This window comes from Lagenorhynchus albirostris, chromosome 9 (genome assembly GCF_949774975.1).
Source record: "Lagenorhynchus albirostris chromosome 9, mLagAlb1.1, whole genome shotgun sequence".
Classification (NCBI taxonomy): domain Eukaryota; kingdom Metazoa; phylum Chordata; class Mammalia; order Artiodactyla; family Delphinidae; genus Lagenorhynchus; species Lagenorhynchus albirostris.
Window position 1 is genome coordinate 7,649,692 of NC_083103.1, and position 13,394 is coordinate 7,663,085.

Here is a 13,394-nt window from a genome sequence, read left to right on the forward strand (position 1 = left end):
TTATCATTTCTCCACCTGGCTTAGCTCCACCTCTGCCTCACCGTCGCCTTCCCACTGCTGGTCCAGCATCTCTGTACCCATTATTTTCTTATCTTTGTCCCCCAACAACCTCTCACCTCTGTCCCACCTATCTTCTCTGGCTCAGACGTGTTCCATCTCTGCCTCTTTCACCTCTTCATATCTGTCTCTATTTTACTTCTGTTCCTCCAGCAACTGTCCCGTCTTTGTCCTGTCTTTCCCCTATTACCGTCCTTCCACCACCTCCAAGCAATCACCTCGCTCCACTGTCCCATTATTCTCCCAGCCTCATTCCCTGAATCTCCGGTGTCTCCTCTCCACACCTCTTCATTTCTGCCCTGCCTCCACCACCACCTCCAAGCAGTCACCTCGCTCCACTGTCCCATTATTCTCCCAGCCTCATTCCCTGAATCTCCGGTTTCTCCTCTCCACCCCTCTTCATTTCTGCCCTACCTCCACCCCTGATCCTCAGCATCTCCCACCTCCCACTGTTTGAATTTCTGTTCCCCTATCCCAGTCTCCCCATCACCTCCAGAGTCAGTCCTCTATCACTTTACACTATCACCTCTTATCTCAGCGCCCCCTCCCATAGCCTTCCATCTCAAAACCTACTTCCTCTTCCCTCTCAGACTCCATCACCTTCCATTTCTGACCTCTATCACTTCTGGTTTCTGCCCTTTGTGGGTTTGCTGGCCCTCCCAGCCCAGTCCCTTCATCACCTCATACCTTAGACCTCTAAGATTCTCTGGATGCCATCTCTTCCCATCTCTGTACCTGCCACCTTCCATCTCTGTCTTCGTATTATGTGTACCTCCATCACTTCCCATTATTGCATCCCCATAACTTCCAATCTCTGCCCTCCCCACTACCTCCCATGTGTGTCCCTCTTCACGTTTTATTCCATGTCAGACTCCATCATTTCCCATCTCAGTCTCTCCTTCACATTTCATCTCAAAGCTCCTGTTACCTACCATCCCAGAGACCCGCATCACCTCCCATTTTAGTCCACTTCCCTTCTCTGTACTCCACATCACCTCCCATCTCTGTACCTTGCTATCACTTTCCATAGGGTACCACCGTTTCTGTACCTCTCTCACCTCCCATATGGTGCAACTCATCACCTCCCATCTCTGTACCTCCATCACTTCCCATCCATATACTTCATCACCTTTCATCTTCAGTCCCCATCTCATCCCTCCAACACTCACCGTTTCTGTACCTCCATTACTTCCCATCCCTATATCCTCATCACCTCCTATACCTGTCCTCCCATCACTTCCCATCTCTGAACCCCTATCACCTCCCATCTTGGCACTCTGACATCTCCATGCTTCCATCACCTTTTATCTTGACTCCCATCACTGTGCCTTTACCAGTTCTCACTCTGTACCTTGTTGCCTCTAATTTCTGTATTCCCATCACTTCCATTTCTGTTCATCCATCCCCTCTCATTTTTTTTTAACTCCATTTTTGTTCTGCCCTCATCTTTCATGCCTGTATCTTCACTTCCCATCTATGCCCTCATGGCCTTCTATTTCTGCACTCATCTCTGCCTCCCCATCATTGTTCTACATCTGTCCATCCTTGCTTCCCAATCTTTGTTCCCCCATATCACTTTCAGTCCTTCCACCCCTTTTCTACTCTCCTTCCCCCTTTTTTCCTAGTTCACCTTTATCTTCTTCATGTCTCTACTTTCTCTTCATCCAGTTCCCAGGAGCGGCCTCTTCCAACACTCTCCTTCATTCCTTTCCTCTCCCTTGCCCAGCAGAGTGTCCCTGGCTAGCCCCTGTCCCAGCTGGGGTCCTCTCTGTGCAATGCTCTCTAGGCTCCTTGCTCCACTCCCCCCGCCACACCTTGCACCTGACTTTAACTCCCTTTTTCTCCCTGCGAGCAATCTGGCCCTGTTTGCCTTTCACCGTCCCCTTCATCATCCCTTCTGACTCCCTTGAGGCTCAGTCCCCAGAGACACCCAGATAGGACATGGTCTTTCTGGGCAATGAGGAGAGGCATGAAGGGACAAGAGAAGAAAGGCTATTGGGGGAAATCATGGTGGGGGGAAGAGGAGAGGAGGTGAAAGGGGAAAGGAAAGGAGAGAGGGGCTGGCCCAGGGGAGCTGAGCAGATTGGAAGGAGGGACTTGGGAGCCAAAGTGCCAGAAGAAGGCTCCGTGAAGGAGTTGGAGTCGGGATGCAAAGAGCTGGGGGAGAGGGAGAGAAAATGGAGGAAAGAGCTTGTGTGGGGGGGGTGTTGGGGGAACCTATGGAATGTTGGTGTTGGGATGGCCTCAGAGACGCGCTTGCTGTGCAGAGGAGACAAACAGCCCCAAGAGGGCCGATGGCTGCCGAGGACCACGTGGAAGCAGAGGAGGTGGAGGGTGCTGCAGGGCCGTGATGGAAGGTGGTGGGGAGACCGAGTGGAGGAGCCTGAGAACGGTCAGGCAGTGAAGAGGAAGGAAGAGGGTCAAAGGACGGATAGAAGAGGAGGGAGGAGGCCAGCTGTCATGGCTGAACCCCACCTGGGCGCACCTCAGATGTGGGGGGAGGCGACAGGATGGGCTTCTGCTGGGACCCCGTGCTTGGCTAGAGGAAGAGCCCAGCTTGGGAGACCTTTGTAGGCCGGGGGAGACCCTTCCTTTCTGTGCCAGCATCTCCCTGGCTGCCCCCAGTGTGAGAAGCCTCTCTTTCCTGCACCTGCGTCTCCACTTCCCGACTCTTTGCGTTCTTCCTGCATTCCTCCTTGCCTTCCTTCCCTCCTCTCCTCACTCTTTCCTGCCTTTCCCTTTCCGCCCTCAACCCCACCCGTTACATAATATCCCTACTGACCTGCCGGACACTCACTGACACTCCTGCACCTGATGTCAGTCTGAGCTTAGTACACCCGGGTCCTAAAAATGGCCTGAGGGGGTGACACTCTCCTGATCCTTGACCCCGATTCTAGTTTCAGAGCCCTTTACGAGCCTTGCAGCCCCTGACCTTCATTTCTTGTACCCTCTGAGGCCAGGAATAGAGGGGTCAATCCCGGTTCGGTTCTGAGTCAGGAGCTTCCACGGGTTCTGGATTCATCACTCCAGCTTCTAAAGGGGGCTGGCATTTCATTTGATTTGCTGGATATGGGTGTGTTCACTTGGATTTCTGACTGGATGTCTTATGGCCAAGAACAGGCTTAAGAATTGAGGGGCTATTGTTCTGGGATCAAGGGAGACCTGAGCCCAGGGCTCTGGACCTGGAGAGATAACCCCGTGGACTGTGAGGGTCTGTATTCAGAGAGCTGGCGTGGGCTGTGGGCACCCAGGACTGCGGCTTTTCTGGACTGTACAAGACGTTTTATCCTCTCATGATTCGAGATCCACCAGAAGGTTTTTGTCATGGCTTCTGATGCGGCAGGGACAGGCAGACAGAGGGTCTGCACGTGTAGTTTTAACCACAGGGGCAGCACTGCATGGGTGGTTTTTCACATGGGATGATTATGTTGTTTGGGTCTGGGTAAGCTAACCATTATTAATGGTTGGTTGGGGTTTTTCTTTTTTTTTCTAGAATGCAGGTGTGTGGGAATTGTACAGAAGATTCTTGATCATTTAGTGTTCTACTGGATCAGTGAATTTCTGGGTCCAGGAGGGATTGAGGGGACTATGTTGGGTGTGGGCAGAAGGTTCCAGGCCAGGGCCTTTGGGTGGTGGCCACTTGGGCCTGGGGCATTTTGTGTCTGGCCAGAGGCTGTCTTGCCTTGGGCTTCAGGGCTGCTCCCCACCCTTCCACCCTGCAATGTTGTGTACTTTGTAGCTCACTAGCGTTTTCCTGGGGAGGTCAAAAACAATGGGTCTGGACCACCCTAGGGCAACATAATGGGCCTTGGCTTTGGCCCCTTTCTTCTCTGGAGCCCTCTCCGGAACCTTTCAGAGGTTCTAGCTGTGGTTCGGTGTCCTGGGCTCCATGTGCCTTCGCCCCCCGACCCAGGACGCCCGGTGTCCAGGGCAGAGGACGGCTTGCGGAGTGAGAGGCGGGAGGCGCCTACGCCTACGCAGCGCGGCGGGGAGGGACGGGGAGGGACGGGGAGGGACCGGGAGGGACCAGGCGGAGTCCCGCCCCTCCGCCCGCGTTCATCCCAGCCCGAGCCCTGTGCGCCCGGGCTGGAGCGGGGTGCCGGGGAGAGAAATGTCTCCCCAGGGTAATTAGTGCCGCCCCAGTCCGATAAACCATTCATCCTTCACCTCTTCGGCCCAACAAGTGTCTCTCCACCCGATCCCCCCACCGTGTAATAAACGCTCTTAGGCTTTAACAGGCCAGCCCCCCCGGAAAAAACTGGCGGCAGTGGGAGAGCAGCTGTGTAATAAATCCCGGGGGAGGCCCGGCCGAGCAGGGCCCTGGCTGGGGACTGGGGGAGGCTGGGGCGGGGGTGTGCGGCCCGTGCGCCATGGGCCTCGGGGGCGGGGACCCGTGCGCCTGTCCCGTTCTGCGCAGTGCCAGCCAGCCGCTGCCCTCGCCGCCTGCCAGGGCCCGTCATTGTGCGCTTACCGCCATGTTTCCCGGCTGTCTCCTGTCTGGGGTCTGCCTCTCCACACTGGGTCTTTGTGCGCAGCTGGCTGCGTCGTGGCCTGTGTGTGGGTGCGGGGTCTGCGGGGTTGGAGCACCCGCCCCGCCTCTGATCCCTCCGGCCTCACTGCCCTATGGGGCATTGGGCGTGCTCGCTCCTCGCACCCTCTCCGGGCTCAGCCTGATGTGCTGTCTGGGTTCCTGGGGTGGGAAAGTGAGGAGAAAGGGCCTCCTTTCCCCTAGACCTGGGAGATTTGGGAGGCTCCAGGTAGATGGAGTTTCTTTCGCTGGTCTGAGGGATCTAGAAACCCAGTAAGCCCCTCCCGCGTCTGACTGGGAGGCGCTGGAGCCCAGGGGGTGAGAGGCAGCAGCCTCAGGTCTGGGAAGCAGGGAGGGGTGTATGTGGAGGAGGGTCAGCATCTCAGCGCCCCTGGCCCTCCTCACCCCCCAAATTTTGTACATGCAGCTTGTGAGGGAGTGGAGGGGGAAGGGAGGACCCTGGCTATTACGGTTACCATGGAAACAGCCGATTTTCCAGAGTGCTGCAGTGTTGGGAGTGGAGAGACCGTTGCTGACTGAGGCCTACCCTGCTCCTAGCCTTCGGGCCCTGCCCTGTCCAGGCAGTGACCTGCTGGAGGCGGGTGTGTGGCTCACTGCCCCAGTCCAGCTCTCCACCCTGATCCTGGGACCCCATCCTGAGAGTTCAGATCTCACCACTGAGCCTCCGGGGCCCTCAGGTAGGAAGCATACCTCAGTTTGGAGGGGCAGAGCCGAGCTCCCTCTATCTTCTGCGCGGGGACTTTCCCTGCAATGTGCTGTGGCAAGATGTCAGTTAATTGACATCAAGGTGGTTCTTTCCCACCTGCCTTGCCCCCCCGGGAGTCACCTCTCCCGTCTAGCCTTGCCTGGGGAGACGGAGGGCCCTGATGACAAGCGCTCTGGGTGACAGCTCCTACCCCCCCAGCCCCCTGCTGGCCTCACTGCCTCTCTGGGACCCAGGCAACAGCCTTCCCTTCTCAGCTCCTCCTGGGCGGGCAGATGGTACCTCCCTCCAAGGCACTCAGGAGTCCCCTCTCCTTCGGGGGCCTAGGAGCTTCCTGGGATAGAGACCCCTGATCCCCGATTGCCCAAACTACAGTGGGGTTCCCAGTCCCTGAGGTGAGAGACCCCAAGGTGCCTGAGAGGCCTGGCCTTAGTGTCACCAGCTTGGCTGCCATCTTGGCAGAGCGCTTTGGCTCCGGGGAAGTACCCCAGGCCTTCCCCGACCCAGACTTCCCATCCCACCCAGAGCTCTCCCACCCCCAAGGCCTTGCTTTTCTCCCAGCCTGCTCCAGGCTTGTGCCCTCACGCCCCATCTGCCTCTCCTTCTCTCTGGATAAGTCCTCCCCTGAACCCCTCTACCCGCAAGAAGTGCTTTGAGAGGAGTTGTTAGTGGCTAATTATTTAATTAAGCATTTTATGAGTCTCATCTGCTCCATTTATGTTCTAAAGAATGCAAGATTGTTGTCTTTCCTTCTCTGAAGGCCCCAGAGTACTAGTCCTCTAGGCCTCCCAGACAAAGCTCCCTTCCCGGAAACTGGGCGACCGGCCCTGACCCCTGCCTCCATCCTGGCAATCAGTCTGCCCCCACCCTCAGGGAGCCCAGGCAGCCACAGGAGGGAACAAGGCGACTAATAGGGTTTATTTTGGGGCTGAGATCGTTAGGGACCTCACACCCGCCCCAGCAGCAGCCGGATGGCAAAGAGGAGACAGAGGGGGAGAGAGGGTGGGATGGGAGAGGGTAGGGAGAGGGATCCCTTCATCATCTCTGGCTCCCACTCTCCCGCCTTCTCTCACCTACACCCCTCTCTGTCCCTCTCTGTCCATCTGTCTCTCTGCCTCCTTCCTCCTCTGGCTGTCAATCTCTACCCCCCCACCCCCTTGTCTGTCTCTTCTTTTCTGGGCAGGGCTCCAGGACCCCCCCTCCCCCACACCCCGTTTTGGCACCCAGGCAGCCCCCTAGCTGGGAGTAGAAGCAGGGAGTCCGGGCAAAGTGGGACCAGGATTTGCAGGGGCTTGGGAGGGGGTGGGGAGCAGGCGCTGGAGCGGGGCCAGCCTGCAGGCTGTGAGTCAGAGGAACAGCCCCTGCTCTTCCGGCCGCCATCGCCTGGGGCTGCTTTTGCCTTGGTGCCTGCTCAACTCAGGCCCCACACAAGTACATACTCGAACCTGTCACCTCTGCCAGCCCTGGGAGCAGCCGAGTGGCTCAGGCCCAGGCCCCTTGGGTCCTGCCCGTCCCTGGCGATCTTCTCTGTCCCCTTGCAGCCAGCCTCTCTCCGGGCTCTCTCTCTCTCTGTGTGTCACTCTCTCTATTACCTCTCTGTTTTGCTGTAATTAAAGCTAGAATTCTTGATGAGGCGGCTACATCTGTCTGCGCGCTTGCACGGGCTCCCACCCAGGCACCCGCCTGTCAACTGTTCCCTAGGAGGGCAGGGCCTGGTGGCCGCTGTGGGTATCACAGTTGAAGCCCCCGTACCCTAAACCTGGTGTCCCAGTGCTCCGGTCACAGCCCCAAGGACCTGCTAATCTCGCCCTCCTGACCTCGTATCTCTGTCTCCCTTTCCTTCTCTCTGCAGCCGGGACCACATACATCTTTGGGAAGGGGGGAGCGCTCATCACCTACACATGGCCTCCCAACGACCGGCCGAGCACGAGGATGGACCGCCTGGCCGTGGGCTTCAGCACGCACCAGCGGAGCGCCGTGCTGGTGCGGGTGGACAGCGCCTCCGGCCTCGGGGACTACCTGCAGCTGCACATCGTAAGGACGCGGGGCTGGCATCCCCGACCCCCCAGCCTTCTGCCCCGAATCCACTCAGTCCTCTCTTGCCATGGGACCAGCACCTCGCATCTTTCCCTCCCGTGGAGCCCTCAGAACCTCTGTTCCCTGAGTGCTGGGGTTTCCAGTCTGTGGTTCCGCACCTGAGACCCATTCTCCTCCCGGTTGTTCACTGAGGCCCCCAGAGCCACCTCCGCTCACCTGAAGCTCCCCAGCTCCCCACCCTGAGACTTCAGGGGCTTCCTTGAGCCTTCCCGGCCATTCTCCTGCAGCCTGTGGGAACATCCCCACCTTGTGACTGCCCTGGGCTGCTGCCTGCTCACTCCTGCACCGCCTATGCCTCCCACTGTGTCCTGCACCTTTTCCTGTCCCCTCCTTCGGGCCTCCCTGCCCTTGATTACTGTTCCCATGACCTTTGCCCTCCCAGCCGCCCCCTTACCCGGCCTCCCTTACAGCCCTTCTGGCCATAGCCCTGCTCATTCCTCCCTGACCTCGGCCCTACCCCACATCTCTGCTCTGGCCTCCGGTCCCGCTCAGCTCTGCTTTTCTCTGCCCAGCTCCCCTCCTCGCCCTCTGCTGCTCCCCACTGCCTCCCTCTAGGCCCCCCGCCATGCCTGTGGCTCCTCTTCTCACAGTTTCCATCCTAACTCTGGTCTTCGGGCGGCCCCTTTTCTTCCCCCTCTCTGCTCTGGCCCCACACACTTCCCTGTGGCCTCAAGCCTTGCTCCATTTCATTTGTGCTCTTAGCCTCTCCCCTGCCCCCGGCCCACTGTCTTAACCCTTGGGCCTCTGACCTCAGTCTCCATTTTCCACCTATGCAGCCGCTTACGGCCCCCTCCCTTCCCTGCCCGCATCCCACATGGTGACCCTGGCCAGGACCCCGAGCTGGGAGGGTCGAACAGGCTGGCCAGGCTCTGTGTGCTGGAAGGGTCTGAGTGGGGGGCCCTGAGCTTTCAGGGGAGCGAGGGAGCCAGGGGAGAAGGCTCGTTTGGGCTCTGGCCCCTCCTTACATGACAGCTTTGCAGGGTCCCCAGCCTGCACACCCCTTCCCCGACACGAGGGAGGGAAGGAAGGAGGTCTGAGGAGAGATGGACCGTGGACAGAGCGGAGCTGGAGTAGAAGTGGCAGCTGATGGACACCGGGCCTGGGAGGCCGGGCAGGGAAACGAGGGGGAAAGGAAAGCAGAGTAAGGAGTAGCCTGGGGAGAAGGCCTGCAAGTTCTGTGCGTGTGAGCGTCTCCACCTGCGTGAGAGGCAGTGCGGACGGTGACTGTATGTGACAGTGTGGGCCCCGTGCACGTTGATCGTGTCAGGAGTGCTGGGGGGCGGCGCCGTGGGGGACAGTCTCGTGGCCTCTGATCGGGTGTGTCGCTCTATATTTGTATTTCTTGGCAGTGTGGCGTTTGCTGCTGTTTCAGTCTCCTGACTCTGCGTGGCAGGTGTGACTGTGTTTCCGGGTTCCTCTCTGTGAGTGAGGGCTGCTGCTCTCTCATCACATAGTCCTGAGAGGTGGTGTGTGGCTTTGGAGCAGATGCCTGGGTTTGAGTCCCAGCTCTGCCGCGTCCTTGCTCTGCCCTAGTGCATCACCTTGTGTCTCCGCGCCTCAGTGTCCTCATCTGTGTAATGGCATGATAAGCGGACAGAGATGCTCGCAGGTTTAATAAGCGAGACCATGTATATAAAGCACTGAGGACACTCCTTGCCCAGCCCGTAGGAAGCACTGTGTCCACTAATGTCCTGAGCACCTGTGAGCATCCGCCTGGGTGAGCAGATCTGTGGGTGCACTGTGTCCGCCTCATTTGACAACTTCTGTTGATATGCCTGAAGGTTTAGGGGACAGGGTTCCCCAGTGCTGAGGAGAAGGGGCAGGGGGATCAGGGTGCAGGGAGAAGGAGTCTCCTTTGCTCTCCCAGCAGTTGCCCACAGCCCTCGCCTGGTGCCGGGTTATGGAGGAACGAGGGTTATGGAGGAACGAGGGTTATGGAGGAACGAGGCCTGGTGCCTGGTGCTGTAGCCGGCAGGGCGGGGCGGGGCGGGGCGGGGCTGCCCCTGGGATGAGGAGCCTGGCGAGGGCCGGGGGCCCTGGAGGAAGCGTGGGAGCCATGAGAGAGGTCAGCTCTGAGGGGAGAGCTGGGCACCCGACGGGCTGAAGCCCCCTGGGGCAGCCCCCAAGCCCCCTTCTCCCCTGGTGATATATCAGCTCCCACCGCCGCGTCATTAGCAGCTCTCAGAGAGTGGGGAGGCGGCAGCAAAATGAGAGAAAAGCAATTTGACGTTTCTAATAAAGCGTCGCTCCACTTTGCCAAATTAATTTTGACTCCCATAATTATTTGCTGTAGGAGCGGCCTCGTTCTCCCACCGCCGCCTAATGAGGTAATTGGGGAATTAGGAATTAATGACTTTAAAAGAAGTGACAACTGACTTCACGTGGGGAGCAGCTCTGGGAGCTGCCTCTCCCCTGGAGTGCACGGCTCTGGGCTCTGGGCTCGGCTGCCTCCTAGGAAACGCAGGTGTCCTGCCTTCCAGCCGCCCTGGACAGCCCTCTGCCATCCCGGCTCCCAGACCACTTCTGCTCCTTGACCGTTGTCACCACCCAGCTGAGCCTCGTGGGGAGAAACCCTCAGAGGCACCCAGGGGGCTGATGCTGTTCTATTACTGACAGTAGTACTGAGGTCTGTTCCTCTCACGTGGGGAGCAGAGACCACCCCTTCTCCCTGGATGTCGTCAGTCTGTGGGTGGTGGATGAGTGCGGCTTGCTAGTACCCTTTGTTAGGCAAGCTCGGCCTCAGTTTCCCTGCTTTGCTGCATCTGAGGGACGCTGCACGTGTATGACTGTGTGTGTGTGTGTGTGTGAGTGTGTATGACTCGTGTGTGTGTGTGTGTGTGAGTGTGTGTGTATGACTCTGTGTGTGTGTGCGTGTGTCTTTCCCAGGTTCTAGGAGGGGGAGAACTGGACCCACAGTGGGGAAGGGATAGGGCGTGGATCTTCAAGGGGGCCACGGCTGCACATCCTGCCCCCCCAGCTCTCTCTGCAAAACCCCAATCCCTGCCCCGTCTGTGAGTCACCCCATCCCCACACCCAGTGCCACCAAGCCCCTCAGCCCTGTTGCATGCTGGAGGTGGCAACTAAATGCTTCCTCATGCCCAGGCCGGACTGCAACAGTCTTTCAGGAAGACTCCAGGAGTGTAGTGTCTTCCGTGCTGATCTGGTCCCTGTGACTGTGTGAGCCTGTGCGAGTGTCTGTGCAGTGTGGGAGGAGGGGTGCAGGAACTCAGGAGGCCAAGTTCAGGGGTGCTGCTGGGTAGTACAGGGGAATGGAATAAGGGCTCAGGTTTAGGGCCGAGTGGGCCTTCCACTGGCTTCTTTAGACGTCTTTGGTCTTGAAGGAAGGTTGGCCTCAGTAGCCTCTCAGATCACCCCCACCTCCAGCACTCTGAGTCAGTGTCTCCCGAGACTGGCAGGCAAAGCGGGAGGGAGCACTTGGCTTTGGAGTCAGGCCAACTGGGGTTCAAATCTGGGGGTCCGTCCTTATGAGTTGTGAGATTGGGGGAGGTTACTTAGCCTCCCTGAGCCTCAGTTTCCCCCTCAGTAGAATGGGATGCTGTCTATTCCTCAGAGGGTTGCTGTGGGGATGAAGACAGCCTGTGTGTACAGTACCCACAGAGGACCTGGCACCATTGAGGGGTTCAGTGAGGCTCTCCCTCTCATTCTCGCACCATGGACAGAACTCTTCCTGGGCTGGATCCTGGGTGGCCTCTGAAGGGTTCCCTATGCAGGTCCTCTCTGGAGCCTGGGCCTTGGGAGAGGTTGCTCAGACTGACTCTTTGCTCCCCATCTCCAGGCCTCAGTCCCTGTCTTTCCTCTTCCTGTCCCTTCCCAGCTGCTGGCCCTCTCCTCTACCATTACACCCCCAAGCTCACCTTCCCTGAATAAGGCCAACATGGTTTGTCTTCTTGATCTCTTTCTATACCTGACTCCCTCCAGAACACACAGTCCAGACCCTGCGCCTGTGCCCCCTTGACTGCAAAGGGGCTGCCCCTGCACTCAGGCCTGACCTCCATGGGCTGACACCTGCCAATGCCCTGGTGCCAGAGCCCTCAGGGACTCGCCCAGTGCAGAACATGCAGGGGAGGCAAGGGTTGAGCTTGGAGGTGTGAGGAGTGGGGAGGCCAGACCCTCCTCAGGCACAGGGCTGCCTTCTGTGGATTTCTCTGTTGGCTGTGCCTTGGTGAAGCCTCCACCTTCTGTGGTCCCACTGGTCCTGGGTTCCTCTTGGTCGTCCCTGTCTGGGGCCTGGAGGCTCAGTGGCCCTTGCATGGAGGAGGTGCCCTGTGAACATTTGGGAACATTTTGATTGAACCAAAAAGCAACGGGCAGGTGTGGTCAGTGGAAGTGCTCCAGGCCCATGCTGTGCACCCCACGGTGGCTTCCCCAACCTCTCTGAACCTCAGTTACTCCCTTGCTTGCATATGAGGCAGGGAGGGGACAAGCCTGCCCACCTCCTTGGGCAGGTGAAAAGGTCCAGTAAAGACGCGGCTGGGAGAGGTGTGTTGTAAAGCTGTTAAATGCTGCAGAGCTGGACCGGTGGTGTTCACAGGTGGAGTTCTAGAAGGAGTGAACGGTCTCTCCCTCAGGATCCCTGACCTCTACCTCCCTGTCCCCAGGACCAGGGCACCGTGGGGGTGATCTTTAACGTGGGCACGGACGACATTACCATCGACGAGCCCAACGCCATCGTGAGCGACGGCAAATACCACGTGGTGCGCTTCACTCGAAGCGGCGGCAATGCCACCTTGCAGGTGGACAGCTGGCCGGTCAACGAGCGGTACCCGGCAGGTAGGCGGCGCGGGGCGCAGGGGAGGTGCAGGGCAGGGCGGGCGGGGCGCCCTCTGATAGGAGAGCTGCCTGCACCGGGGGCGGGGTTAAGTGGCGAGGCTTTCGGCTGCGGGAAAGGCGTGGCTTGTAGGGGCGGGACGATGGCGGGGCAGGGCTAAAGGGAAAAGTTGGGATGTGTAGGGTGGGGGCGAGACTGTGGGAGTGGGTCAGCTAGGAGGGAGGCGGCACAGCTGAACAGGGAAGGATGCAAGGTCAGGGTCCAGTTTGTGGATGGGGGAGGAGAGGAGGGAAGGAAGGTAGAATTAGGGAGAGTCTGTCGTAATTGAGGGAAGGATGAGTTGAGAAAAGAGGGACAGGCGGAAATGGGGAGGCAGATGCAGAAACCAAAGAGAGAAGATCCAGAAGTAACCCAAAACGGATCTTGGCAAGGAGGCAGGACTGTTCCCAAGGATAGAACCAAGGCAAGAACCCAGGTCTTTACAAAGAGCAAGTCAAAGGTTCATATTAGGTGATCTCGATAAAGGAAGAGAAGTAACCATGGAGACCCAGAGAAAAGGAACCCCAGGGTCTCAAGAAGTAAGGGACATGGTGAAAAGGAGAGAGCGACAAGTGACAACGAGAGCGAAAAATAGGTCAAGTGCCTTCAACAAACCTTCATCGACAACCTACTAGTATCAGGTCCTGTGCCGCGCCCTGAGGACACAGCATACAGCCCCTGCTTGCAGGGAGCTCGCAGTCTTTGGGCTGGGGGAGCACGGGGAGGCAAAGAGACCCAGTTCAACAGTGTGACAGCTGTGGTGGCCGAGGACAAACCGAGGTCTGAGGAGCACAGGGGAGGGACAGAAATGAGGACCTGAAAGAAATGAGGAGGCAGAGACTCTGCAAGAATCTGAGGGAGGCAGAGAAAGAGCCTCAGAGTGAGAGGAAACCAGAGGAGGAGCAAGGGAGAGAGATGGAAATAGTCACCCAGACAGAAGCGGAGACGGAGGCAGCTCCCAGAGGGGTGCAGGGAGATATATGGAGCCGCTGTCGTGCAGACCCAGCCAGCGAGAGAGGAGGTGGCCAGAGCCTTGGGAGGGAGAGGAAGAGAGCCCCAGTGCGGGAGATGAAGAGGGAGGGGAAGTGGAGGTACTGCAGAAGAACCGCAGAAACACAGAGATGTGGAGATACAGGCTGAGCAACGCTGCAGAGTCACAC

The 13,394-nt window shown here is 58.3% G+C and overlaps 1 protein-coding gene across 9 annotated transcripts in view; it reads left to right on the plus strand.

Moving 5' to 3' along the window:
* The window catches only part of NRXN2 (neurexin 2), a 99,803-nt gene that overhangs the window by 62,985 nt on the left and 23,424 nt on the right, over window positions 1–13,394 (plus strand). For all 9 annotated transcript variants that reach the window (XM_060157614.1, XM_060157616.1, XM_060157619.1 and 6 more), the window contains 2 exons: window positions 7,162–7,343; window positions 12,026–12,197. In XM_060157614.1, coding sequence (XP_060013597.1) covers window positions 7,162–7,343; window positions 12,026–12,197 — 354 coding nt within the window. The remainder of the gene's footprint in view (window positions 1–7,161; window positions 7,344–12,025; window positions 12,198–13,394) is intronic.